The following is a 26,955-nucleotide window of genomic DNA, read 5'->3' as shown; positions in this document are numbered from 1 at the left end:
GTAAGTATTTCACGAGCCCTTAACAAGTAATTTATATAGGAGCTCTTATGTAATTTTATGTAATTATTCAAAATCATTATGACAAAAAGCATACCCCATTCACATCTGAGAATATGTGTTGCTGTACATTTATTAAAGAATGTTAACCCAGTCAGATAAAGTAAACTACTGTAATGTTGTTAGGTGTAAATGGGGCATTAGTTTTTAAGCTGAAAAAACGTTGATAAATAGGACGTTTGTCCCTAAGGAAAGAAATTTTTGCAGGAAAAAAAATTATTGCTAAATTAAGTTCCGCAAAATTGCCTATTTAGAAGTCTGCAAACTTTTTTTATGAATTTATTAAATCAAATATTTTTGATGACTGTGGGTAAAGCGATAATTTGTAAAGAATATACTTTCCTTAATGCTTAATACGAGAAGGTTTTATCACAAACAATCAATCTGCATTTTTTTCATAAGAACTTTTGACCATAGATATAAGCTCTGCAGCTTGCGGAATTGTTGTTTTGGAAAAATTTGTTCCGCAAAAATTTCTTTCCAAGTAATTTAATTTTTTATAGAATTGAATGCATTTTTTAGCGATTTTTGTAAAAACATTCCCAACATTTCACAACATCTTTCTTCCAATAAATCCTTTTCGATTTAAAACAAAAAAATCATACGTTGCTTGTATATTTTTTTAGTATATCATGTTAAATATTTTTTAAAACAGAAATCTTTTGCAGAAAGCGATGTTGAAATTTCAACATGGTAGAACTTTTTTAACTTTTTTGCACTAATTGTTTGTGGCTATAAAAGTCATTGATTCTAGTTGTAAGTAAAAAAATATTTTTAAAAAAGTTATATGAACGTTTCCAAAAAGTGGATATGTCATTGAGAATTCATTTTGCAAATGTTGTAATTTCAACTTGTAAAAGTAGCTTAGGATCTCTTTAACAAGACAAACTAATTATGCATAGATCAAGCTGCATATTAAGTTTATTAAAAAGATTTAAACATTGACATTGATTTGTACATATTTTTTTATATCTCTTTCGGGAAGAATCTGTTCGATATCGCCAATATTCAATCTTCGAAATTCTTCTGCATCTTTTTCTCCATTTTTTATTACAACAACAGACAAAATGGTTTTTTTTGTCAGATTGTCTCAAACTCTGAACCTGTTTTTGTATGTTTAGAATATAAAAACTTTTTTAAAAAATGGTAAAAAATATAGTTTTGTTTAACATTCCCATGATAGTATTTTAATGAATTTTTGTAAAAAAAAAAAATTTTTAGTATTTTTAACACTGTCTGCAAAATTTCACAGCATGAATTATTAAAAAGTTTCATCTAAATCTCTTTTTACCAACCAGAAAATACAGCAACCCAAAAATATGTTATTAATACAACACATTCTTTAACACCCTAACAATTTTGACTAATAGACTATCTTTCAATTCACTGCCCACTGTCCGCACTTCAGCACTTAACATATTTAAGGCTGTCATGAGAAAATAATGCTTAACCATTGTGGCCATTTCATTAAGAGTGTGCGTCATAGATGCCCCCTTCGTAAAAAACAAAGTGCAATAACCGAAAAGAATTTAGACCAGTGAAGGAATTCGCATAAGAAATAATTTTGTCTTTCAATATTAGAATGTAAGCATATGATATTAGGCTGATTTTGTGATCAAAATAATGTATATAATTTTTTGTGCGTACTTTTTAATAATACCTAATTGTAGGATGGGACATTCATCTGCTTTCTCTTGTTAAATTTTCTCTTTGTTGCAGTAAGGAGTGATTTAAAATAATATGTATATTTTGTTGAGATGTGGACCTTTTATATATATTTATTATTTGTATATATTTATAACAAAAAAGAGGAAAAATCTTGATATTTGGTCTTAGTAGTTGTATTGACTGTACATGTATCTTGTTTTATTTTTTCAGACTATATTTAATTACACAAGGCTGGCAAGCACTTCATCATCATGACAGTTATTAAGTATGAATTATATTTGTTATTCATTAAAATTATTAAAGACAATAACTTCTTTCGCTACTCCTTTTCTTATTTCTTTTGTAATGAATGTCATATCTGGATTTTATTTGAACTAAAAGAAAAAAGGAATTAATAAAAGGCTTCCTATACAATTAAAGTGATACAACTGCTGGAAAGAGTAAAATTTTATAGTATACAAGAGTTATTATACGCTGTATAAGAAATATAGAAAGGGATTAAATTTAAAAAAAGTTGAGGTATTTTTTTTACTTGTAAACAGATTGTTAAATTCACCAAAGTATCACTCTCCCTTAATACAATAGAGTCAGTTATCAGGCTATGTTGTTGTCAATTTATCTCTACAGTGGTTTGGATGATCAACCAGTAACAACATAGCTATAATCAAATATCTGTAGCAGCCTTTTTTGGTCAGGTTAAACAACCTGCTATTGAATGACAGTAATCATTGATTAGTTAACTTTTGTGCCAATGTTGTGACGTATAAATTCAAGCAATGGTATCATCTAAAGGTACCTACCTAGCCAAGATATTGTTGATTGTGGCAGCATTTTTTTGATATTGTTTAATTATATGACTGTACATACTTGACTCAAAAACGTTACGTCTTCTACCAAGTAACTTTTAATTTTTAGCATTTGACATCTTTCTAAGAACATTAATTGATTGTTATCCCATTTTTTAAGAATTAAGAGAAATCTTTTGTTGCAGAAAACATATTTTAGTCACAGTTTTCATTTGCGTTTTAATTTCCTAGAATACTTGTGATTTCAACCTTGTTGGGCGTTGTACAATCCATTCAGGTAAATATATTTTTAATGTTTTCTATTTTGTTTATGTAACTTTTGTGTGGTAAAGTTTGAATTCTTATCACTTTGCAAGTCAGAATGTTAGCAATAGAATATAATTAACAATTTCAGTAACAGTTGTCAGAATTATTGCACTTGGATATCTTAAAAACGCAAAGAGCATGGCACTGGAAAATCAAAAAACATTGTAAATCAAAAATAAGCTAACATCAAAACAAGCCAAGCATCCACAGCATTTTTGCTCAAAGAAAATGTTGCTTTTGTTTCTCTAGACATTCATTCCATAAAACTGCAGCACATATAATTGACTGCATTTGGCTAAGTAAATATAAAAATAAACAATAACAAACAATTTTGAGTAAATACAAATAAATACGTAAACAAATAACTTACTATCTACAAGTGCTTGAGCCAATTTAAATGTTGGCAAATATTTCAGTTGAACCTTCAGGATTTGAAAAAATAGGATGAATGTTAATTAGATTTTAATAAAGTTTGGCACCTGTGAAAATAGTTAAGTTAGTTGCAGACTAGAAAGAACATCAGGGAAAAAGGTATGAACTCAAGAAGTGGAAAATAAGAAAATTCAAGAAATTCTAAGCGGTTTTAGGATTCAATGCTTTTGAGAAATTATTGACGATGTTGCGGTATGTGAAAGACATACAACCTTAATTTACAACCTTAATATATATATATATATATATATATATATATATATATATATATATATATATATATATATATATATATATATATATATATATATATATATATATATATATATATATATATATATATATATATATATATATATATATATATATATATATATATATATATATATATATATATATATATATATATATATATATATATATATATCTAAAATAATCTAAAAATTTCAGCAACTCTCTCAATTCGACAGACAAATTTTCAGTGGCTTTTTTTCACCAAATTTTGTTTTTCCAAATTTTTTTTATATAAATTAAAAAAAAATTTAATGGACATGGCATTAATTCACAGGTGTCATTTATACACTAAAAATCCAACTTGTTTTACTGCATAAAAGGATGAAATCGATACAGTCAACAAGGGATTTCATTATGACTTTGTTATAGGAATGTCCAATGGAAATCTACCATCAAAAGGTTGATGGCAAAGATATTTGTAAAGTTACATGCCCTGAATGTGATCCAGGGAATGAACCTGTGACACCATGTCACGATATAGTTCGCACCAGAACTTTTCAAATTGGATGTAAGAATTGCAGTGCGGGAAGGTACAAAGACAAACATGGCAGCCATGCTTGCCAGTCCTGTGTTGAAAAGTGTCCCGAAGATCACATTCCTACCTCACAATGTAATGCTACTACACCACTGCGGTGTGAGTGTAAACCAAGATTTTTTTTCCGCGTATCAACTGGCGATTGTGTTTCATGTTGTGAAAAATTAACATTGCTGGATGAGATAAAAAAATGCAAAGATGTTATTGAGGTAATTTGTTTTTTTTAGACGGATAAAAAATGCACTTTGGTACCAACGAGTGAAAAATAGTAATGCTGACTAAATTCAAAACTTAGAAATTTTGAACAAAACACTGTAAATATCTTTAACCCGTATTTCGTGTTATGTGTTGAATAAGTTAAAACCTCACAGAAAGGTCTTGTTTTCTCCCTACAACATCATTTATGATGGTGACTGCAAAGTACAAATATTTCTGCAGAATTAAAAGCTACTTTATTATTTATTGTGTCTCCTTTTATATATTGTGCATGGGTCTTTTGTATTTTCATATGTTTTAGAAGTTAAGAATATATTATAAGTATATATATTATAATATAAATAAATATATTATAAAATATTAAAAAAACGAAAGCAGAAGAAAATTTTTTAAATAATTGCAATAATTTATTTTGTTACATTATGCTTTAATTTGTATGTTTAGACATGTCACACTGGCATAAAAACGACAAATAATCCACATGTGTCAAAGTTGCCATCGTCACCTGTCAATGGCACGGTCATTGGTGTATTTTGGATTGCTATCGGAATTTTAATTCTAGTAATAGTTTTACTTGTGGGAATTATAGGAATTGTAGCATATAAAAAGAATGTATGTAGGAAAAAAGGTGAGTAAAACCTTAAAATGGTGGCTGCCAAATTAAAAAAAAAATTTCACGAAATGAAGATTTGTGTTAAGAGGAGAGTTTGTGTGGAAATTAGCTAGGAAATGAGGAAGAGTTCAGCTAGAAAATCTAATGAGAATCTCTTCATGCACCTGCACCATGGTCTGGAAACAACTCTCTTGAGGTTAATTCTCCGTACCATTGCTCACATATTTCATGTCACTATTGTGTTTTTTAACTCGCCTGCAACCATTTTTTTAACTCGCCTGCAACCATTTTTTTTAACTTGCCTGCAACCATTTTATCTTGCTTGCTAGCATATTTAAGACCCTATATGCAAACAAACCTTATTTTCATAATTTCTTCAACGGAATTAAAAAAAGTGTATGCAATGAATAAATTTTAGGCGGACTTTAATTTCAGTGATGTCATAGCTCAAGGAAAATAACTTAATCGTATACTAGTTGGTACTGAGGCAATGGAAAACAATGGAAAAGATCTGTTACATGAGTTTTAATGATGTCAGCAATAACCAGTCAGTAGTTTGAGAAAAAAGAGCTGTGCATGTTAAAGCGACTTTAAAAGAAACACATCCTATACTGACAGAGACACGGAAGTAGTGAACGCCCTATTGTTCCTATGGATTTTTTATTGTTTGCACAATATCTGTACTAACCTAGCATTATTTTTTCTCGTTTTAGTGACAAAGCTAAGAGAAGGTGAGTGTTGCATACCCAAAAATTTTCATTTTCTGTATTTTCTATGCGTCCAATGCAGTAATTCCTTTATCGAATTATGAACACTTTTTCTTTTCTAGAGCATGAGCTGCAAAGCATCAATACAGTAAATGATGGTAAGTGAAGCCATTCTATTTTTCTATTTATGCATATTTAAATAAAATTAAGGTAAGTAAAGCCATTCTATTTATCCATATTCTAATAAAATCAAGGAAGCTTGTTTTCTTCTGTGCGCATGTCAACGCTTTTATCTGATATAAAATTTTTCCAAATTTCCAGATTTTGACCTTCACCTTTTACGCAAGTTAAAATTGAATGATTTAAAATGGTTCCCAAGTAACCTGAAACAGGGATCTATCAGTGAGTTCAAAAACAGACCCTTTTTTAGAGAAAATCAGAAAACAGTGGGGGTTTACTTGAATGTTAGAAATTTCTCCGTTTTATGTTTAATTACGCACTGATGCTTATGAACTGAGAAACCAGGGACCTCTTTTAAATATGTCAGGCGAATCAAAAGATCATCGTGCTATGGAATGTTACATCATGCTCTGCCTTCAGAAGTTTGTTTTGTGATGTTCGATTACCTGTGAATTTGTTACTTCTATAGGTTATGCGGAAACCCTATCAGGAAATGATGCAGCCGCACCTCTACTGTCATTGCCTGTACACACAGATGGCCAGCTTCAAAGTAAGATATTTTTGAAATTATTTACATCCTTCTATGTAAGGTAAATCATGAAGAAATATGAGAAAATTCCCACGTTATACATGATCAGATACGATCAGGGTTTTCCGAACTTTTTTTGAATTCACTCGGAAAATCAAGCGAATTTTTGCTTCGGGTTAAAGTAAACAAATGAAGATTTATTTTAAAACCATGACTTTATCTCGAAGAAAAAAAATGCCAACTAAAACGTGCAAAACATATAAATACATAATAGGAGCAGCTAGAGAACTGGGGAAGATATAAACAAATATGGTAACCGTAGATACTAGCTAACTAATTTTTGAAAAATAACACACTAGCACAAACCTATCCATGGGGAAGTTTTGGACTAAGTTTGTGAGAATCTTGGAAAAAATAAGGGAAAATATCAATGAAAAAGTGGCAATTTTTCCCTGACCAAAGGTGGGAAACATTGTAGGGCTGCTTGCTTAAGAACAAGAATCTAACGTATTTGTGATTTAGGTCTTCAACTCTGTCTAAGTCAGGTGTCATGTAGTACAAATTGTGAATTGTTCTACAAATTTGACATAGTCGATGAGATCAGCTTTTTATACTAGAAACAATATAAATATTTTGCAAAAACTTGTGAAATTTACATCTACTAGTGGAGCTTACGTTATGTTAAAAGATATTCGAAAAATTTTGACATTTCCTGTTTTGGCATTTCCTGTTCTGATATTTCCTGTTCTGTTTTTTCATCTTACCCCATTGAGAGCTGTATGTAAGTCCTGTTTAAGATACAGATGCCGTGCTTTGTACTGCAAATTTAATCAGTCGATAAGATAAGCATCCCATAATAGCAACAATTAAAATATTTTGCGAAAACTTTACTACTATACCACTTGATGTCATTTTTAGTTGCAAGACAACCGTCGGTATCTGAAGATTCAACGATGCAGTACCAAGACAGTAAAGTTTCTCAGCCAGGTAAGGCTAGGCCAATCTTGTTCTGGTATTTTCTGATATTCTGATATTCCATCTTACCCTCCACTTTGAATAGTAAAACATGTTCATGTGAGAGAGTTGTTATTTTCGTTTTTTTGTTTTTAGATGATGACAACTTGTCATGTGCTGGCGAAAGAAGGAAAGATTGGGGAACAGATGTTTTGGGTAGTCCTAGTGAGGATGGTAATTACTTGTTGTTGTTGTTTTTGTTTTTTTGCTTTATTTTTGTGTTATTTCTTGCGGTTTTAAATTCGAGAATGTTGTACGTTTAGATTTGTCTGTGACGCATCATGACTCGACAACTTCTTCCATCATTGTACAAGCAGAGATAACTCCAGGATTAAAGATACCTCCACGAATTCCACCTTCTGCGTTTCAGTTCAGTGCACCCATCACAATGAATATCACGAACACGAGTATTTCGCCTTCTGAGATTTGCACAAAAGACAACATCGTTAATTCTGGCCTAAACAAACTTGTTGACCCAGATTTAAGTAGGTTTTTCCGCATTTTTTATGTCCCTATTTTTCCCTGCATTTATTTCTTATTTCGCTTCCCTGTTTTTTTTTTCTTTCTTTTCTTGGGTTTACTCTATCCCTTAATCAAGAAAAAAGTTTGGCAGCTTTTAACAAGCCCTTATTCGCGTCAAAATGTCTTTACTTACAGTTACCAAAAATTTCTTATTCGCATGGATTTATATTTTAGACAACGAAGACTCGAAGTTAGGCGTGCGTAAAAAACAGGTGGAAGCGAAACCGTCTTTTTATTTTTGCTCCCAAGACATCCCAGGTATCAGTTAATATGCTACTTCCGAACAAACTAATGTACTCTATATGTTTTTTAAGTCTGTTAAAAGCAAAGGTGGCAGCAGTGTAGAGAGTTTTGTGTACACACTATATTCTTTATCACATATTTCCGGCGTCATTATTTCGTGCAATCTTGCCCGCCTGTTTACATGAAGTAATAAATTTACTTGGACAGGGGTTATTGCTATGTTTGCATGAAATAATAAATATACTTCTAATTGCGTTTTCAATAAATTGGCTCATAGACAGACAGTGAGTATTTTAATATAGACAATTATCCCCTCTTTTTATAGATTCGTGTTTATTCGTAGAGAATGGTGATGCCCCATTAACAACTGCTGTAGTAAGGGAGGTGGAAAAAAACGATATGTTTTTGCCCAACAAATGTCACGTGAGCCACGAAGATGGCTGAGAAACGAAACAAAGTCATCCGATTATTTTTTTATATTTTTAGATGTAATTTTTTTTGATAAATCAAAATTGTAATTTTACGGGACGGGAATAAACAAGATTTTTTTGCCTCGTTAACTCCGAAAATAAATGTAAAGTTTGCACTGTTTACTTTTTATGAGATCATGCTAACGTACAAATTTCCATATCAGATAAGGACAAACATTGATAGAATTTTTTTCTATTTCCATGTTTAGAAATAATATAAATCATTTTTGTGATGTTCTCAAAGAAAGTGTCTAGCAGCAAACGAAAGATATATACTTATTTTAGCAATTATTACAGATTCAAACTAATGAGGAAAATTTGTTTATATTTTTTTTATCGTTTTTATGCTAAATCTTTTTTAGTTTTTTAGAATGTAGTGTAAATGCAATCAGTATGAATTTCTATTTTTAGTAGTATAGATAATTTTTTTACTCGAGTAAGAACAGACTTTTATACGCAAAAACATAGCCGACGATAACACCAATAAGCTTTTAACAGTGAACAGCATAAAATAAAAAATTCAGTCTAACTTTGTGGTTACTGGTCATCTCAAAATGAAAATTTTATAGTCAGGTATGTTTTGTAATCCCTGCCGTTGACGCTTGGGATGCTATTATATGTACAGTACACATCAGCCCAAAACAAAAAATCTTCGCAATAGAACATTTAGCAGTTGGCTGATGTGTTCTGAACAGTGTTTTGTATAAAGCGCACTCGTATGTTAATGTATATAAAGAGAAATTTTCAAGCAAATAAGTGTTGCACGTTGAGAGACAGAGTTCAGACAAACCCTGGAAAACCTGAGAAAAATGTCTTTTTTGAAAAATTTCAGAGAAATTCAGGAAAACCCAGGGACAAATTTTTTTTTCCAATTTAGGGAAAACTTGGGGAAATTTTTTTGTCAGCTTTACCACCTTTTTACGCCCTAAACCTGTTTAAATCTAAGTGATCTTTAAGATACTTAAATGAGTTATAATTTTACCTATTGATGTTTTCCAGCTCTAATATTTTGGTTATGGCAAATTATGTACAGTCTTCAACAAATAAATGTAGGTCTTGTATCTGGCAATTTTGCCTACTTATATTTGCTCAAGGAAAAAAAGGTACCAAAACCTGGTCAGTTTTAGGGAAAAATGCCTTCAAAACGACCAAAAACTTCGGGAAACTCATGGAATCTATTTTGTCAGCTTTCAGTTTTTTAAGGAAGCTTAACTTACCATAATGATTTGTGTGAATGCCCAGCATTTTTTAAGAGTCTCTCCCCTGGAATATGGGCCCAGCACTTATTAGGCGCCCAGTGTGCTTGTTCGGATCATTATGGTATTCTAGTTTATACCAATGAAAACCTGTTCCAAACAAGCCAGTTTTAAATAAACAATTTTTTACGCGTGAATGAGGTGTAGTAGCTTGTAAATTAAAATTTGGCTTACCCTATTTTTTTATAAAAAATATACATTTGTTAGTGATTTTTTGTAATTGAACAGATTGACAAGAAAAAAGAATCTTCAAGACCTTTAACTTAATGATTGTAAAAAGATAAACATCACAAAAAAAACCCCGCCAATATGATAATCTGTAAATCTTCATAAACGCCCACTTTTAATGACGCCCTCAATAAAAAGTAAAAAACGCCATCAGATTTGTTGGTTTGTGTTGACTTTTAATTAAGAGGATAGCTTAGAAGAAGGAAGAAACCCAGTGATTGCAATGTACTATCTTCGAAATCTGAATGAATATTTTTAAGCTTTCGAATTCACAAGAAGTGGAAAGGGAAAATTATTGGATACTTTTCGGAAGGGAGCGAATTTTCTCGGAAAAGGGTTGTAACTGATACGCCAGGACTCCTACAGTCCTTCAATAAGTGTGGCACTGAGATAGAAATTTTAAGTTACTGACGTCCTGAAATTATTACACTAGCTACAATTATTACACTAGCTCTACAGCTGGCTGCAAAACTTTTTTTGTTAGGGGTGTAGGCCAAGTAAGCGCTAGCTGCACTTTCATTATGATACAATCTGCACCTTGGCTCGAAAAGGTCTGCAAATCGTGAAGTTAGGGCGTGCGGGTGTAAGCAAAAATTAGTACCCTCTAAGATTTAGGATCTAACCAAATAACGAGATCTTAAGTACTAACCACGCTGAGAACTTCGTCAAGTTTAGAGTGCGTGGTACTTAAGACTCGTTTCCACTAGGCTGCATTTGGCGCTATAAGCTTTTGAGTTTTCTTGCTGGCGCGTACACTCAATAAAATTAAAAATTTTGTCTAAATGCGCATGCTTAACAAAAAAGTCGTGAGCTTTTCGCGCTATAGGGGTAAATGCAGTCGAGTGGAAACGAGACAAAAATTTATCAACTTTCCCCAATATATCTGATGTCGGGATGTGATCCTTATAAAACTTTATTTACATCAGTCCAAAAAAGTCAGCTAAAAAAATGTCGGCAAGTTGCTTGCGCAGAGATTTTGATCACCTATTACCGACTAGATTTTACCTGCATAATCACTTTTTTCAGCAGCTGATAACACAAAAAGGTATAATAGTCATGCAAATTCCCCTCTTTACCAACCTCGTTTCCAGGTCATTACGGCTCAAAAGCCTGAGAAAACTTGAGAACGAAGTTGAGCTATTTTAGTTCTAATGTACAACAAATAGGAAAAGCAATTATTGATGGCACATTTGGTCACAATTTACTTCTTTTTTTATGCCGTTGTAATTCACTCAATTTTCACGCATACACACAGAAAATATCTCTGCAAAAACACCTAATGTATCGAAATGCTGCGTGACAATTAAGATGGCATACGCGACCCCTATCCTTCATCACGTGTGGCCATGCTTAAACAACAGCGCCGACAACAACGACAATAACGACGACAACAACAACTTCGACAACAAAGACAACAACGGCGACGACTATAATAGTCGTACTTAATACTAATACTTTTACAGAAATTACATTTTGTCAATTTTTTTGCTTGTCATATGTCATCTTTGGTCATTTAAATTTAGCACAGTGTGGTAGATCGAATGGTATTTCTTTAAAAAACATGGGAATGATCTGTAATCCTGCTCAAAGTATGTTTGGACAAAACTACTAACGTCGAACCCAGTGCATACAGAATTTTTTTATATAAGGATTTTCATCTTCATATCAATACCATACAGCGCCTGAGATCAAGGTTGCATTCGTCTTTAAAATACCGTCAAAAACAGTCGAGGTATGAAACCTCACAAAAACAGATACGGATTTGATCAAATACGAACAATTCAATAGTAAAAAACAACACAGGGAAAATTAAATCAATGGTTCATTTTTGCGTAACGGCAATATTGAAATAATAAAAAAAGGAGAATGCAGCCTCGTGATGGAAGAAAATAATTTCTAATGTTATATAATTCAAAGTTGAAATGAATCTACCTTTTAAGTAAAGCTTGCCTTAACAAAATATATACAAATTCTACTTAAGGACATTTAAAATTTATTTCAAAGTTATTATAATAGATCTTTCCCAAACTCAGTTCGTTCATTACCAATTAGAAATTCTCGTTAGAAACTCAAAAGTAAACAACTTACTATTAATTGTATTGGCCTCGTTATGAAAAGGAGGCCAGTATTACTACATTTTAAAAAAAGTTCACGAATTTAGTGACAATTTCGCGCACATTTATCAACTACAAATTTACACTGAAAATGTCAAAATATCAAAAGTTTATATATAAAAATTGAGAAATTAAGAAAAGAACTATACTCTAGTAACATACGAGTCACTATGTGTAATATACCGAACCCATCGCATCGGTGTGTACATAGAATCTCGTTCTGTAATTTTCAAATGTTTAATCTGAAGTTTCGAACAAACAAACAATGGCAATTCGAATTTCAAACTAATCGGACCCACTTCCTTTTTACTCATATTTGTCACGATCGGTACCGTAAATTTAATATTCGCACTATGTTCGGATCCTCCAACCATCTTCTTCAAATTCCAATAAACTATTCTCTCCTTTGCTTTGTATTCCAATGAATTCGTTCCAGAGGTGACCTCGTGCGTCACATTCTCCGTTGACTTCGGAGCCGGCACCGAAACAGTAACACCGACAGCATTGAACATTTTCGGTATATCACATGATAGCTTTAAACGCAACACTATTTGCTTTTCACCGAGCACTTCCATAAAAGGATGTATTCGGAATGGCAAATTTACATCGCCCATCATTCGGTAAGTCATCACAGAATACTCCCCCGTGGGTGGTTTAAACACCAAGGTTCGGCTGCGATCAAATTCATCCATATCAACACAATCATGAAAACAACAATCATCGAGCAGAATTGACGTGACTTCATTACCCAAACTTGTAGTCGCACAATGGCTGTTGCGAACACGTAAATTTTCATTCAACCCAATTCGGATTTCTGGGTTTCCGGCCAAAAAACTTCGTATTTTAATGCATCCATCAATCTCAGAGCGAACTACATGTCCGGTAGCCGAGACCAGAACTGTTAAATTTTCCAGCATGTCTATGAAAACCTCGTTTTTCATTCCACTGGTTTTGTTGTATGGCGTCAGGACTGATTTGTTGGGAGCAGAACTGGGCGTGGAACGTTTCTCCGCCCCGAACACAGTGGCCGCACTAGCCTGTGTGAATTGACTTAAAGGTTGACGGTTTACTTGCAAAGGATGCGACTCGTTAAATATGTATTCCTTCAACAACTCTGTGGATGTGCATTGTGGGTACCCAAAATCCAATATTTCATCTAATATTTCGTAAACAAGAGCAAAATTAGCCCTAAGAGCTTCTTCGTTTAGAACGCCCAAATAATCCTTACACACACATGCTATTTTGTTCAATAACTCCAAAACGAAAACAGGCGATGCATTCTGGGTAGTTGTACATACAAAATACAGACCAGATTGAACGATGTGTATAAACTGTGTCCCTTCAACGTTAAAAACTGGGTTGGGGTGAGCGGATTTAAACGACTTTATGCGACGGTAGAATATCTCCGGCGTACCACGAACGACATCACTGCGAAAATAACGAAAGGCCAACGTGTCACCGCGCGATGAGAGGATAAAGAACTGCGAAAGCATAGTGAACTGAATAAACAAACATAAAACATCTCTGTTATATACGGTGGCCACAGATTTAGAACTTAAAACTTTTACGAAATCTTACTAGGTTTCTGGGTCAAATTTTAGGAAAAATCACCATATAATAATGTATATAAACCATTTCATATTTTAGGGGGTTTAACAATAATTTTAGGAGGAAATAAAAATGAACTAATAAAAAGATTTCTTTTTTGAACGCCAAAGAGGATCATTTGAACAGCTTTCCGGTTGCGATATGTTTAATTTTTGTCACATGAACGTTACAACGAAAGTTACCATTTGGAAAAAATAATGGTCACCATGAACAATTTTGGGAGATTTTAGAAGTATTCAATATTTTGAGTCCAAATTTTAGGTTATTTAGAAGATTTTAGGTGTGGCTATCCTGTTATAAGTAATATCTTATTTGGTACAAAATGGTAGCTGAGTCGAAAATAGTAAAGATGTTAAGAAATAAACCAAAAACACTAGACGGTGGCCTGTGGAAAAAACACGTGATCGGCGTCCTTTTTATACTGCATTGCGTGCGACTCACTACTTGCAGTATCATTGTGCGTGACAGACGAATACGGGTATTATAATATAGTATATAACATAGGGTATTTTTATGGAGACTTTGTTGACCAGAATTGTTAATAATTTACCATGTTATAACACAACTAAAAGAAGTACAGGAGGTCAAGTGAACAGGAGAAGAGAAAAATCAGAAAAATTTAAAAAAATCAATTTATCAAGATATTTAAAAATCTTTAACAACTTTTGCCTTATAAGGGTGTAAGGATGTAATAATAGCGGTCAACAAACAAAATTCTAAAAAAAAAAAAAAAGCAATCCCTACCTTTACTTGGAATCTCTTTTTGGTGAGTAGTTTTTCTCTAAATTTTTCAATCGCTTTAAAATAATATCCGTGCTTTCACACACTAAATGAAATCTTTTCTCTTCTAAATATATGCTTCCTTCGTGCTGTTGATTGGTGGACACTTGACTTAAATACGAAATCTGTTCCGAAAGGTTTTTTTCCACTCCTTCCAATCCTAAAATATGTTAATAGTGTCAATTTTGTAAATTTTCGTGTTTAGATTTCAAAACACAGTAGATAATCAATTCATTTATCGATGATGATCGAGTAATAATGTCAGCTATCAGCAAAAGAATGATTAATCAAGTCACTGAGCAGTAAAAGATTGGCTGATCAAGACACTGATTAAAAAAGCCCTCCCTGGGACATACGCTTCTTTTTTGAAAACACGCTTTTCAGGATTAGCCTTCCTACCTTTAAAGAAATCTTTCTAAAAATGCTAGCAGATTTAACCGCTATTTTACACAACGATGAATTAATTAGTTATAATGGAAACTACAGTTCTTATATTTGGCCATTTTTTTTTAATATTCCACCATTCTCGCTTTTGGTGCTCTATCATCATGGGGTATACCAAATCAAAAAAAAAATAGAGACAAATCAGTGAAAAAGAGAAAACGGTTATTAAAATTTAATATCTATTCATCACGTTAATATCATCCTAAAACGAAGTATCAAAATCCTACATTAAAGTATCAACCAATCAGATTTGAGAATAAAAGTGTTCTTTCTTGTTCCTGAAGGTACATCAGTATTCATATTATTATGAAAACATACTCGGGCCGTACCTTTTAAAAATTCAGTGGTCGTTTTAATAATGTACTCTTCAGATGGTTGCGCCTTTGAGATTTCCAATAACGATTGTGAAGCTGCCTCGATAACCCGAACTACGTCTTGCTCAATCTCTTCCAGTTGCTTCAAACGTTCTCTGGATAATGACATTATTACTTCACATGCTCTGTTTATTTCCTGCTAAAAACTTGTAATATGTAAGGTTGTCATACAAACAGAGTAAAAAACCTCGCCTACCTTGGTTGTGCAATTATTGTAGAGATAAAATATCCTTACAGCATTTTTGTGTCACAACTCGTGCTGCTTCGTTATAAAACGTGTCGCCAATAAATTCATAGCAACAAAAATTATTAGTGGAAAATGAAAATTAAACTTCAAATTTTTTCTACCCTAACAGTCAGCCATCAAATCCAGTGAGAAAAAAAATAAAAAAGTTCTCTTTTCCAATACAATAAAAATTTATAATCACATTATTACACGTACACAAAATTCCTAGAAAACAAATAATTAGAGAAGCATTAAAACTCAATTTTATTTCACTTACAGATTTAAGTGAGATCTCACTGGTAAAAGACAAGTATAAAATCGCCACACAAATGTGTAGCTGTATCTTTTTAAAGAGAAACTTTTTAGGTTAATTGTCCAGCTCTTAGACTTTTTTCAAAACATTTTAAATCATCAATAAATGTTGCGTTAGGTTGCACGCAACTTCGCTTAGACTTTACTAGAGCCAAACCTTCTGCAAATGACATTTCGTGGTACTTAATCAAATAGGCAATAAGAACAGTAGGTGATCTGGAAAATCCTCCACGACAATGTATCAAAACATGACCATTAGTCAGGCTATGGTGTACGTAATCACATGCTTCTTCCAAATATGGTAAAATTGACACATCACTTCGGTCGGCTATCACTATTTTATGATATCGTATACCGTCACCTTCAAACGCGTTCTTTCCACCACCAACATTGACAATGTATTTAATCTGCAGAGATTTCAACAAGTCATGGTTCGAAGAGCTGTATTTGTTGCCAAGGAATATTCCAGGTAAAATTTCAACAATACATTTCTTTTGTGTTTTATTCTCTGCCATGAAATATTGTATTTAACATTTTACCTGCAAAAAGAAGGAAAAAAAGTCATCCACCAACAAACATTTAAACTATTATTCAACATTTTGTTTACGTAAATGTTTTTTATTGCACACTGCTGATGTAGAAAAGAATATTCTACCATGTTTGAACGAATAGCACAAAAATAAAGCGAAGACATTGGTTCAAACACAAAGAACAAAACAAAACATTTTTATTGGCTGCAACTTTTATAAAAAAATCATTTTCATTGTTCGAGCTTGCGTTTTCATTGGCTCAAATTAGCATAACAAAATAAGCAGACTCAGAAAGAAGGTATTTTTAAAAGTTAGAAATCATAACAAAGCAAAACAAAACACAACCGATCTAAGTCATGCTAATTGAGCATACTTGAACAAAACAGTAGCAGTAACATGTTCGTAAGCACAAACACAGAGTTTGACTGTGATCAGCACAAAAAAACGTTTGAGTAAAAAATTAGCAATTTAAGTATAGATTTTGCATATAATATTAAAGAAATACATTTAAATATCATAATTTATTTGGACGATAATATGGCATATAATGTCAGAAAACAGCACATAATATAAAATGTTGGGAAAAAATGTCTCAATGTTTCGTTTCACAAGTTTAAAGCAAAATGAAATATATCAGCTTTATTAAAATAAATTCTGATAGCAAATGAAAAAAATAATGATCTGTCTACCCCCTAGAAAATTATTTTACTACCTAAACATACAAAAAATATCCCTAAAATTTCTTCTAAAAACAACCTTTTATAGAGTTTTATAGAATTTTTAGCATAAAAGAAGATGAAAGCATATAACTAAAAAATAAGGCCGATACCAAAAATATTATTTTTTCGTTTGAGACAAAGCAGCTGACTAAAAACACAGCACCACCTTGACAGCCACACTGCATCACTTCAATATTGCGAGATACACAAAATGTGGGTCAAATTTAAACCGAAAGCAAAATAAAACAACATAATAATTGTTTAAAATATCCAAACGACGAACTGTCAGTGATTGAATAAATAATGCAATGTCTACTTTGATTTTAATAATTCGGATAATTTAAACTAAACAGATGATATTATCAGCTTCCATCGTCTGATTCGGAACTACTATTATCTTCGTTAAAAAGTTCATCGGCTAAGTCAGGTAGTGGGTATCGTAATATTGCAGCAACACCTGAAAGCTGGCCCAATTCTAAAAAAACATAATTATAGCGTAGATTATACTCTCTTGTTGGCCATTTTTGGTTAACATGTTAAAAAATTGTAGCAATCAAATAAAGACGTAATCAATCCAGCACACAAAATAAACAGACAACAACCAAATTGTTTGTAGTGACTTACGTTCTCCAGATACATGAAGACTTGAAAATATTCTAAAATTTACAAATACATTATTTATGACAAAATATTTTGGTTATGCTATCCAGTTTGTTCATAATGTTACCATTTAACAAGGATTAAGCTTTGGCTCCTTTGGGTAATGTTATTGATAAACTTTGACATAAAAAAGCATTGAGTGCAAACACCATGGAGGCAATAAGAAAAATAAGGCCTGACACAGAGTAATTTATATTATATGTTAAATTTATGTCTCATGGAAACTATTCTTACTGTTTTCATGGGTGACAGCCGGCGCAAATATATCAAAACATTCCCGACCAAGTCCACAAACAACTTTTGTTTCAGCTAGTATAGTCCTTATTTCTTCATTATTTAATTGTGTAAAAAGAAATCAATTTGAGGCCAAAGATTCTTTGTTTCACATTCCTTAACAAAAAATGTTTTGGCGTAAGCTCAATGTTACCTACTTTACTTCTCCACTATTGTCACGGACACTTTCAACCAATCTGACATATCTTTTTCTTGTTGCCAGTTCATGAGATCTAAATTGCAGAAAAATATAAAAAAAACATAAAAAGATCTACTTAATAATAATAATAAAAAAATTACACACACCGGAATAATTCATCAGTTACAAGTAAGGTTTCAATTGCTTCCATCTCATTGGCTCGCTCCACGTGATCTATCCTGTACATACAAAGAAGAGTAGACATAGTGTGCTATTTTCTTATTTATTACATAATTCATTTATATTTTGACTATTATACATGATATGTACACTTCAGAAAAATAAATATTGTTTTATTAATTGTGTTGCGTGTTGTAAAAATTCGTATAGAAACCGGTATTGATAAAAATGTTGGAATATAATATATATAATAATTTTTAATGCAAAAATTAAGTTATCAGAAAGACAAAGTAAAATGCCCGAAAAATGATTAAAAAAAATAATAATAATGAAAACATGTGGAAGTGTTAATTTCAAGGTGGAACTATAAAGCAGGATATATCCATTTTTTATTAACTTAAAAAGTAAAAAACTTTACCCATAAAAGGCTCGTTCTGGTTCCTGCTGCAACATTGAGTAGAAAGCATTTAGGGCTTTAACTTCACTGGATGCCTACAATGAAAGTCTTATATCAGCTCTGTTTAATTCTGTGAATTATAGTAAAAAATAATTACATATGTACGAAGAACTAACCTTAGTGTCTGTCAACTTCGATGTCACAGCTGGATCAGCTAAGACTTCTAAACAGTGAACAATACATAAATGCGTAACAGTAACATAACTACAATAGCTATGTTGTGTAAATGTAGCTTTACTTCTCTGTATAACAAGATGTAGATAAACTAGCTTGCCAACAGGGAAGAATTACCAACAGTAACTACATGCGTCTAGTTGTAGAAGCATGGGATCAATTTAAATATCTGGCGCACACTTTTTCATGACACAAGTAAAGGTAGAATTACACTTCAGAAAATCACATATGTACAATACGAAAGCATGGACATCAGACCTTAGTTATTCTAACTTTGCTCAACCTAGTATAAAAAGCATATTTGAAGAAAAGTAGGATATGTTACAAGTCCTTACAGAACTGCCACTACTAAAGATAATCTCTTTCTGAATAACATAGTTATATAGATAAGTTAAACTTGGTCAATATGCTTTCCCAATACAGTTGTCAATATTGCCTTATAAAATTTGGTGCCTCTAAAGGACACTACAGAATATTTCGGGACTTTCCTAGAACACTTTTCCTATCTCTCCTGAATATCATTGCAAAATATTTGTGATTTCAGGACAATTACAGGACGAAACAGCTAACCAAGCCAAATTTCCAGGACTCACAACAGGCCTTGCCATGAGCAAATAACTTCACGAGCAATTAATTGCTCCCGTCAGAGTGTCCACGCGAGCAATTTTGCTTGCCATATTTTCTGCTACAAAAACTTTAAATTTAGTGTCTTGGGGCATCTTTTTCAGGAGAGGCGATTATTTTCTTTATGCTGCAACTGTTATTCAAGCAATTTTAAAAATCGAAACCCACGTGCAGTATATTTTTTTTCTGTATAAATTTTATGTACCAGACGTGTACATGAACTAACCGAATGAATTTTGAAGCTTTATTTAAACCATGTGGATAAAGTATGTATTTTGGAGAGAAAACAAAAATTTTCATACAGAAAAGTAGCTTACCCTTTAAAGAATGTTTAAAACCAGATGAAGCATGAACCTATATAAAAAATAACAATTCACACTTAATAAGTTGAAAGAGAATATAGTTAAGTTTCAATTAAGTGTCTGGAAAAACAGAAAAAAAATATACCAAACATAAACAAGATCTTCTCTATAAGGAAACAACACTTTCCATAATATAATGTTAGATTTGTTTAACACTCCATCGTTACTTAAATTACAGGTAAATATCAGTTTCTTTAAGTATTATACGTACAAGAATAAACTTTGATTTGTTTTCCACCAAAACTTTTTGATCTAATTTAATAGCCTGACTAAACATGTAGTCAGTGAATTGATCCTAAAATAAAATCATGATGGTATCATATAAGTACAAGAACAAACTTTGGTATGTAATATGTTTCTATGGATAATACAGCCAGATTACCTGGTGTAGACTTACCTTTACAAAACCAGGGCTAGCTACAAGAACACATTTAATAACTAAAAAAGAATAATATGATTTTTGACAATTTGTCTTTTGTCAAACGACATTGTAGTGAAATGTTTTACTCAGTTATGGCCAAAAATAGTTCTTTTTAAACACTGTGTTTTCCTCATATCTTAGTGCATAATCACGATGAGACCGTGTTGCTTATGTTCAATACATGATGAAAAAATTAATGAAAACAAAAGAATATTAAATATTTTGTAGCATAAAGTAAATTTATAAAGACCCAAACAGATCTAAAATAAGGGTTTTAATTTTTGAACTCTATACTCACCGTCAAAATTAAAATGGCGAATAATAGCCTGGATAATTTGGTCATAAAACTTTAATAAACCCTAAAAAATAAAGGATATCATATAAACAAGAAAGCCAGTTAACTTACAGGCCATAAAAGATTTAACCTTACTGTACACCAGAAATCGGGTTCAGTAATAATGTTGTGGTACGGGGCAATGAGAAATGTATAAATATATTTGTTAATTGTGAATCAGTTAACATGTAACAAACATATCATAGTTTTAAAACTCTAGAAAAACTGTCTATCGCACTGAACCTTGTTCGCCCTGAACAACTTACTTAACATCAAGTATGTTCTGCACATGAGCCATGACGGTCACAAAATTTTTGAGGCATGTCTTACATATCTAAAAAATGAAATTATTTCTACCTTATCATGCTGAGAACAGTTTCCTCTACGTTTCCTTGGAATGTTAACTTCAATTTTTGCTCGCACAATGGTCATACTTGAAGTAACTAAACACACATGCGCGATTCCTTCCTGCATGACAACAGCACCTAAATCAGCCTGTTTTGTTGCGTCACATGCAAGATCTAATAAAAAAGACATTTTTCTAATGTCAACATGGCTTCTTCAATATTTTTTTATAAACAAACTGAAAAAAACAAAACAATGACAACTGCTTTTCTTTAACATTTGCTTTTCTATCCACTAATCCCTTCATCTCACTTTTACACAGCAAATCTTTCTGCATTAATAATCATGTTTTCAAATTTTGTTTTATCATCAATAAAATGGAATACCCAATGACTTTAGTACCCTTTACTACCTTTGTTTTCATAATTATAAAAATAAGAACTTTAAACAACTGCTAGAATAAATTCATCAATATGCTTCATACCCACTCTCTCCATTGACACCACATCCCATTCATCTTTTGTTAAAACAAACTTTCGATTCAGTTCCAAATCTATTGTATGATATTGACCCATCTAAAAAAAACCAATAAACTTTTAAATTTTATGCATACACACATCAGAAAAAGTTACTGATAAAAACTATTCTTGTTTAAGTTTTATACCAATTTCCAGACCTTTTCACTTCTTATTTGTTATTATAACTTTTTGTAACATCCAAACAGTGAATTACCTTAACATATTGGTTCTCTTCTACATTCCGTCCTTTAACTCTTAACACACAAGCCTTTATGTCAAAATCAGTTGTTTCAACACGGAGTGTCAAAGTAGTACGAATTTTATTACTGCTGGTACTGCCAGTTGCAGACTCTGTTTGGACACGTCTAAATAATTACAAAGAATGCATTATGCATTGTTTACAGAAAAATGAGCTAGTTTTTTTTGTAGATCGTGAATTTTTCGAAGAAAGTGTGTTATAGCCTTATGCCTAGCACTCAGCCGTACTACGCAGAATACTATAACACTTTTTCATTACCCTAGCTAACCATATCATATATACTTATTTAATTGAAGAAGAGAATCTCTAATCAAAACACGGTTCAACAAATTTTTTATTATTCCATGACGGGTTATTTAAAAACTTAAAGGGAACTCAAAGTATAAAATGATGTTAGACTTATATTATAGAGATTAAAAAGTTGGTTTCCCTCTTTTCGTTCTCAAGATATTTTGATAAGTGATGTGCATTCAAACTTTATTAATGCATAGATATTATAAAGGTGAATTAAATAACATAATTTTTTTTGCCAAAATGACAATCGTTTGCTCATTCCAGACCTCTTAAATTTTTTCCAATGACCCAATAACTCAGGATCTGTGATTTGGTTTGCAATAAAATTTCTGCGTTAACTTGTCCTATACATGTTTACTCACAAAATTTAATTGCAAACGGCATGCAGATCCCAATTTGTGAGGTCGCCAGCAAAAAAATAACAACTAAAAAAAGGCACAAAATACAAGAAGATAAGGTAGGAAGACAAATCCACTTGTCGGTAAAAGGAATGGTAGTAATGCCTGTCTTAACTTAATTTTATAAAAAATAAAAAACAAAACTTTACCGTATTGTAGTAGACCTAATCAAATCATTGGGTGCAACCAAGTTGTAAGCATGCCACATGTCTTCAGCCTCTTCTGGAATGAGGCCAATATGGCTTATAAAAAAGAAAATTAGTAGAAAAATAAATTTTAACTCAACAAGCCAGATTGATATCCACAAAAAAGAAAAAACACAAAATTTTATACTGCCGGTTTCACGTGTCTGCGGCAAGCAAAGTATGTGTATTCTTTTTTATTTGAAGTAGTTGAAAAAGCATACTCAATCTGTTAACTTTTTAGACTTCACCTCACATTAAGGTAATGACAATGACATTCTTAAAATTAGAGAAAACATTGCATTAAACTTTTAATTTTGAGGCCGAATAACGAGAGAATAACGAGAGAGCGTTGGAATGAAAGCCAGACCAATGCCATAAGCTGATTTAACCAACCGGTTTCAGGTCTGACAGGTTGCAATGTCATGCTAATATCATCTGGACTATTCAATGAAAAACCCTATATATACCTTATTTTAATTGACATTTTAAGTCCTACACAATGTAGGCAACAGGTAAATGTTTCCTAATGAAATCTAAAAGACATTAGGACTAGTTTATACACCAGTGCTGTTCTGGCCCATTTTTGTAATTCAGCTAAGCTACACATAAAATAACAAGAATGTTTTGGTTTTTAAATTTTGTAAGTCACAAATTTTGATAAGTTTGGAATTGATTTAATTTTACTTCTTACGAAAAATGTATTTATTGCCTTTATTAATAACAAAATGCAATTGTAGTATTGCACTTAAAAACCACGAAGGATGTCTGCTCGAATCTTAAGTTGGATTTCTCTGACCTTCCCTAAGTATTTTTACAATGTATACCCCTTTTCATCCTGATGCTCTTTCTGTAGGCATTACCATGAATCAAGATTGTGTTGGTTGCCCAAATTGAGCATTTTTCCTCCAAATTTTCGCGAGCAGTACTTTCTTTTTGTTTACATATTTCCAAACATAATACAGTTTATTCGTTTACACTAAAGGTTATTTTCTTAGGAATACTTTTAAACATGCGTAATCACCCTGATCGTATAAAATTAACGTATACATTGTTTTGATTTATTTCAAAGTTTAAACTTAAACTCCCTAGAACTGGAAATAATAATACCGCAATATCTTGAATTTATTTTGTTTTTTCCCACTGAATATTTATCTTGTTAATGACCCATTCTCATCCAGGAAGTAAAATGATTTCAGTAAAATATTTAAACAATGCACTCAAGTTCATTGTTCTTATTTAAACTTTGTCGAGAAGAAGGAAAGTGCTATTTTGTCATTGTGATCTCAGTTTATTATTTATGGAATATTATTATGAGTAAATGATATAAAAAACAGTTCTTTTTAGAACTCTTCTACTACCACTGCTCGACATTACAATAAATTATACATGGTAATAAATGTTTAGAAAAATGTTGTTTCGTGTTGATTCAGGTTTCTACGGGCAAAATTTGAAGTCTTTTTTTTAAACGCCAAAACTCATCCATGGTTAATACAGCGTTTCTACCTAGTCAGTACCCTCCGTTTCAGAATGTTTTTCATATCTTTTACAATAAAATAGGGACATCAAAAAAAGGTCAACAAGGTGATTTGAAAAACATTTTATCATTGGTTTGACAACACATAAGTAATCATTTTAACAACATAAGATCAAAATTAAATTGAAAGGAAGACAAGGAATTTATTTAGCTAGGCGATTTGTTCTCTTTTTTTATGATTATCTCAAAAACCACGTCTTAGTTAATTTGTTAGGCGGATGTCACAAATATGTGGTGTTAGAGTCATTTGAGCACTAAAAATAGGGTCGGTCGGTCGGTCAGTGAGTGATAACTCAAAAATTTTAAAAATTGTATCCAACCATCCAGCCATCAACGCGCGCCATTAAACCTCATTTAAATGGAGTTTCCGCGTGCTGTTTTAAACTAGTTCTCAGAAACCTTTTAACATTTTAAAGAAAAGCACAATAATAATAGTTTGGGTAATGACTGTGGGGAGACAACATGCGTATAATATTTTTTTATCACTCCAGCTATTCTAACTCAGTATATCAAAAATTTCGATCAAAAATAGGGTCGGTCAGGTGACTCTAACAACAAATATTTGTGACGTCCGCCTTAAGTCATCTTTGATTAAGCCTGTTTAGTGGTTTTGTCTGACTGACTTACGTTGAAAGTTAATTTGCTGAGAAATAAACATAAAAATTGAAAACCCACCACCCAAAAACGAAAGTATCAACTAACCCTTTGCCATTTTTCTCGAACGACCGGTACAGAAGTTTCATAGCAAGAACAAATAAGTGGGGCACACTTCAACAAATAAATATCTTCCCATGCCTACAAATCTTCGTGGATTAAAGTCGATTTTTCCCTTCAAAGGAAGATATTTGTGTTGGTTATTTGTCTTGGACTTTGGTACGCACGTCACTACTTGGCTGCCATTTTAGATAAGATTTTGCCCCGCAGTAACTGTCCTGTAAATATTCCATGACCTGAATCAAAGAAACGCTGTAGGGTGTTAAAAAAAGTTTATGGTAATGGCCCATTTATTAAAACCCCTTAAATTTTTTATTTTAGTTATCTTTTTCTCGTTCTGTTAGTGCGTAAATGGAACCAATGATATAGCTTTTATTTTATTTTTTTTCTATTTTTTATTTCTTGCTATAAATGTTTGTAACTCTCCCCCGGAACGCTGAATGAGATCATTAAACTTTGGAAGGTAAACAAATACACACGAGAAAAGAGCAATCGCGGCAGTGGTTTGTTGTGGAAATGTGAGTGAGATAGGAAGCTTTTATTCTAGAACTGAACAATAAGAAAGTTTTGAATTGTTTTGAATGGGGATATATTGGCACATACTGATACTAAGTACCAGACACTTCCCTTACTAGCTGTATATTCAAAGCCACAGGAGGGACACACATAGCCTAGCTAGTAGAGAGGGATGCGTAGCTACAAGTCAGAAAGCACATTATATCTTATTAATACTCGTATAATAAAAAAACTTTTATGACTATTTTTGTAAAAAACAAAACAAGCTCAGTTGTCCCCATATTTTAGCTAGCTAAGGTGGCATGCCAAGTCAATGTTTATGAAAGTTTGCAATTTTTTTAACTCAGATCTGGGTTAACATGTATAAAATTTTCAGATCATTTTCAACAAAAATAACCAATATATTTGAATTCAGTATCAAAATTGATGACACATACAAATTTTTTTAGAAAAACTGCTAATTAGTATCCAAACTTTAAACGTTTTCTATAAAGAAATGACTACGTAAATCAACTGCAGTGAAAATGTTTCACTGCAGTTTAATTTTAGGGTCAAACTTTTACAAAAATTTAAAAACTTTAAATTTCAATAAATTTTGTTCTAGTTATTGTATGGTATTGAAACTTTTTGCTCATAAATCCAAATATATCAATTATTTTCCCCAAAATCCCCAGATTCAACTTGCCAATGTTTATATACAAAAGTTAAAAGTTTGCTTGAAGTTAATGAAATTTTTTAAGAAGAATATAGCTGAAATTTGATTCCAGTTTCTTATGCTACCCAAAAAATCTTTAATCTTCATTAATAGCCATTTTACCCTTTGTGAGTCCTGCTTTTTTAGCTACAAAAAAGTACATGCATACCCATTGTTCTCAAAATGAAATCAAAACAACCACGTCACATGGAAAGTGGTTTAAAGCTAGGTAAAAACAGGACCGTTATAAGGGTAATAAAATTCATAGATTTTTAAATCACAAGATCCAAAAGACTTAAAATTCATTTTTAAGTATATGTATTATTTTTTAAAAAGGATTTTTGTTACTGCTTTAGTCCATTGTTTAGTATTTACTTATCAAAAATCATGTGTATTGCAATAGTTCTAAATGCAAAACCAAATCATTATATTGCACGAAAAGTCCATATGACTATATTAATTAGGGATACAAAACAATGAAGTGTAAGTTTCCTTGTTTTACTGAATTTCCTTGATCAAAATATTGTTTGAACTTTTTTGTATTAGCTAGGCGCATGTCGGTTGTTCTCAATAAAAAATTTAAAAAAATTATGACACATTGAAACTCAAGTACCTCAAACTATTTTTTTTACTTTTCACAAAAATTTTTTTTTTGCAGATGCAAGGTGGTGAAAAATGAAAACATACAAAA

The 26,955-nt window shown here is 31.9% G+C and overlaps 5 protein-coding genes across 6 annotated transcripts; 1 reads left to right on the top strand and 4 right to left on the bottom strand.

Moving 5' to 3' along the window:
• Positions 1 to 1,858: 1,858 nt before the first annotated feature.
• On the top strand, positions 1,859 to 10,113 carry LOC130623309 (uncharacterized). Of its 2 annotated transcripts, none has more exons than XM_057438778.1 (12): positions 1,859 to 1,990; positions 2,763 to 2,808; positions 3,933 to 4,307; positions 4,759 to 4,942; positions 5,641 to 5,658; positions 5,757 to 5,792; positions 6,284 to 6,364; positions 7,262 to 7,330; positions 7,454 to 7,531; positions 7,621 to 7,842; positions 8,054 to 8,137; positions 8,466 to 10,113. In XM_057438778.1, the coding sequence occupies exons 1-12, from the start codon at positions 1,977 to 1,979 to the stop codon at positions 8,564 to 8,566; spliced, it is 1,308 nt and encodes a 435-aa protein (XP_057294761.1). In that variant the 5' UTR covers positions 1,859 to 1,976; the 3' UTR covers positions 8,567 to 10,113. The 2 variants fall into 2 exon arrangements, with proteins under 2 accessions (XP_057294761.1, XP_057294760.1); XM_057438777.1 differs by having other exon boundaries at positions 8,448 to 10,113.
• A 1,865-nt stretch (positions 10,114 to 11,978) lies between these two features.
• LOC130623308 (uncharacterized) lies at positions 11,979 to 14,684 on the bottom strand. The gene is made up of 2 exons (XM_057438776.1): positions 14,543 to 14,684; positions 11,979 to 13,689 (listed from the first exon to the last, which is right to left on the bottom strand). Exon 2 carries the CDS (start codon positions 13,681 to 13,683, stop codon positions 12,334 to 12,336), a length of 1,350 nt encoding a protein of 449 aa, XP_057294759.1. The 5' UTR covers positions 13,684 to 13,689; positions 14,543 to 14,684; the 3' UTR covers positions 11,979 to 12,333.
• On the bottom strand, positions 14,545 to 15,505 carry LOC130623231 (mediator of RNA polymerase II transcription subunit 11-like). Its single transcript, XM_057438707.1, has 2 exons — positions 15,352 to 15,505; positions 14,545 to 14,738 (listed from the first exon to the last, which is right to left on the bottom strand). The coding sequence occupies exons 1-2, from the start codon at positions 15,503 to 15,505 to the stop codon at positions 14,545 to 14,547; spliced, it is 348 nt and encodes a 115-aa protein (XP_057294690.1).
• LOC130623316 (uncharacterized) lies at positions 15,503 to 16,633 on the bottom strand. Its single transcript, XM_057438786.1, has one exon. The coding sequence runs from the start codon at positions 16,447 to 16,449 to the stop codon at positions 15,985 to 15,987; it is 465 nt and encodes a 154-aa protein (XP_057294769.1). The 5' UTR covers positions 16,450 to 16,633; the 3' UTR covers positions 15,503 to 15,984.
• A 337-nt stretch (positions 16,634 to 16,970) lies between these two features.
• LOC130623310 (protein pelota homolog) lies at positions 16,971 to 25,441 on the bottom strand. Its single transcript, XM_057438779.1, has 15 exons — positions 25,043 to 25,441; positions 22,771 to 22,863; positions 21,885 to 22,035; positions 21,637 to 21,727; positions 21,165 to 21,328; positions 20,772 to 20,832; positions 20,450 to 20,490; positions 20,264 to 20,347; positions 20,008 to 20,044; positions 19,009 to 19,055; positions 18,854 to 18,927; positions 18,423 to 18,494; positions 18,275 to 18,349; positions 17,808 to 17,839; positions 16,971 to 17,658 (listed from the first exon to the last, which is right to left on the bottom strand). Exons 1-15 carry the CDS (start codon positions 25,081 to 25,083, stop codon positions 17,546 to 17,548), a joined length of 1,176 nt encoding a protein of 391 aa, XP_057294762.1. The 5' UTR covers positions 25,084 to 25,441; the 3' UTR covers positions 16,971 to 17,545.
• Positions 25,442 to 26,955: the final 1,514 nt, after the last annotated feature.

Source organism: Hydractinia symbiolongicarpus, chromosome 13 (assembly GCF_029227915.1).
Source record: "Hydractinia symbiolongicarpus strain clone_291-10 chromosome 13, HSymV2.1, whole genome shotgun sequence".
Classification (NCBI taxonomy): domain Eukaryota; kingdom Metazoa; phylum Cnidaria; class Hydrozoa; order Anthoathecata; family Hydractiniidae; genus Hydractinia; species Hydractinia symbiolongicarpus.
Note: the sequence above shows the minus strand (reverse complement) of the source record. Positions and strands in the feature narration are given on the sequence as shown.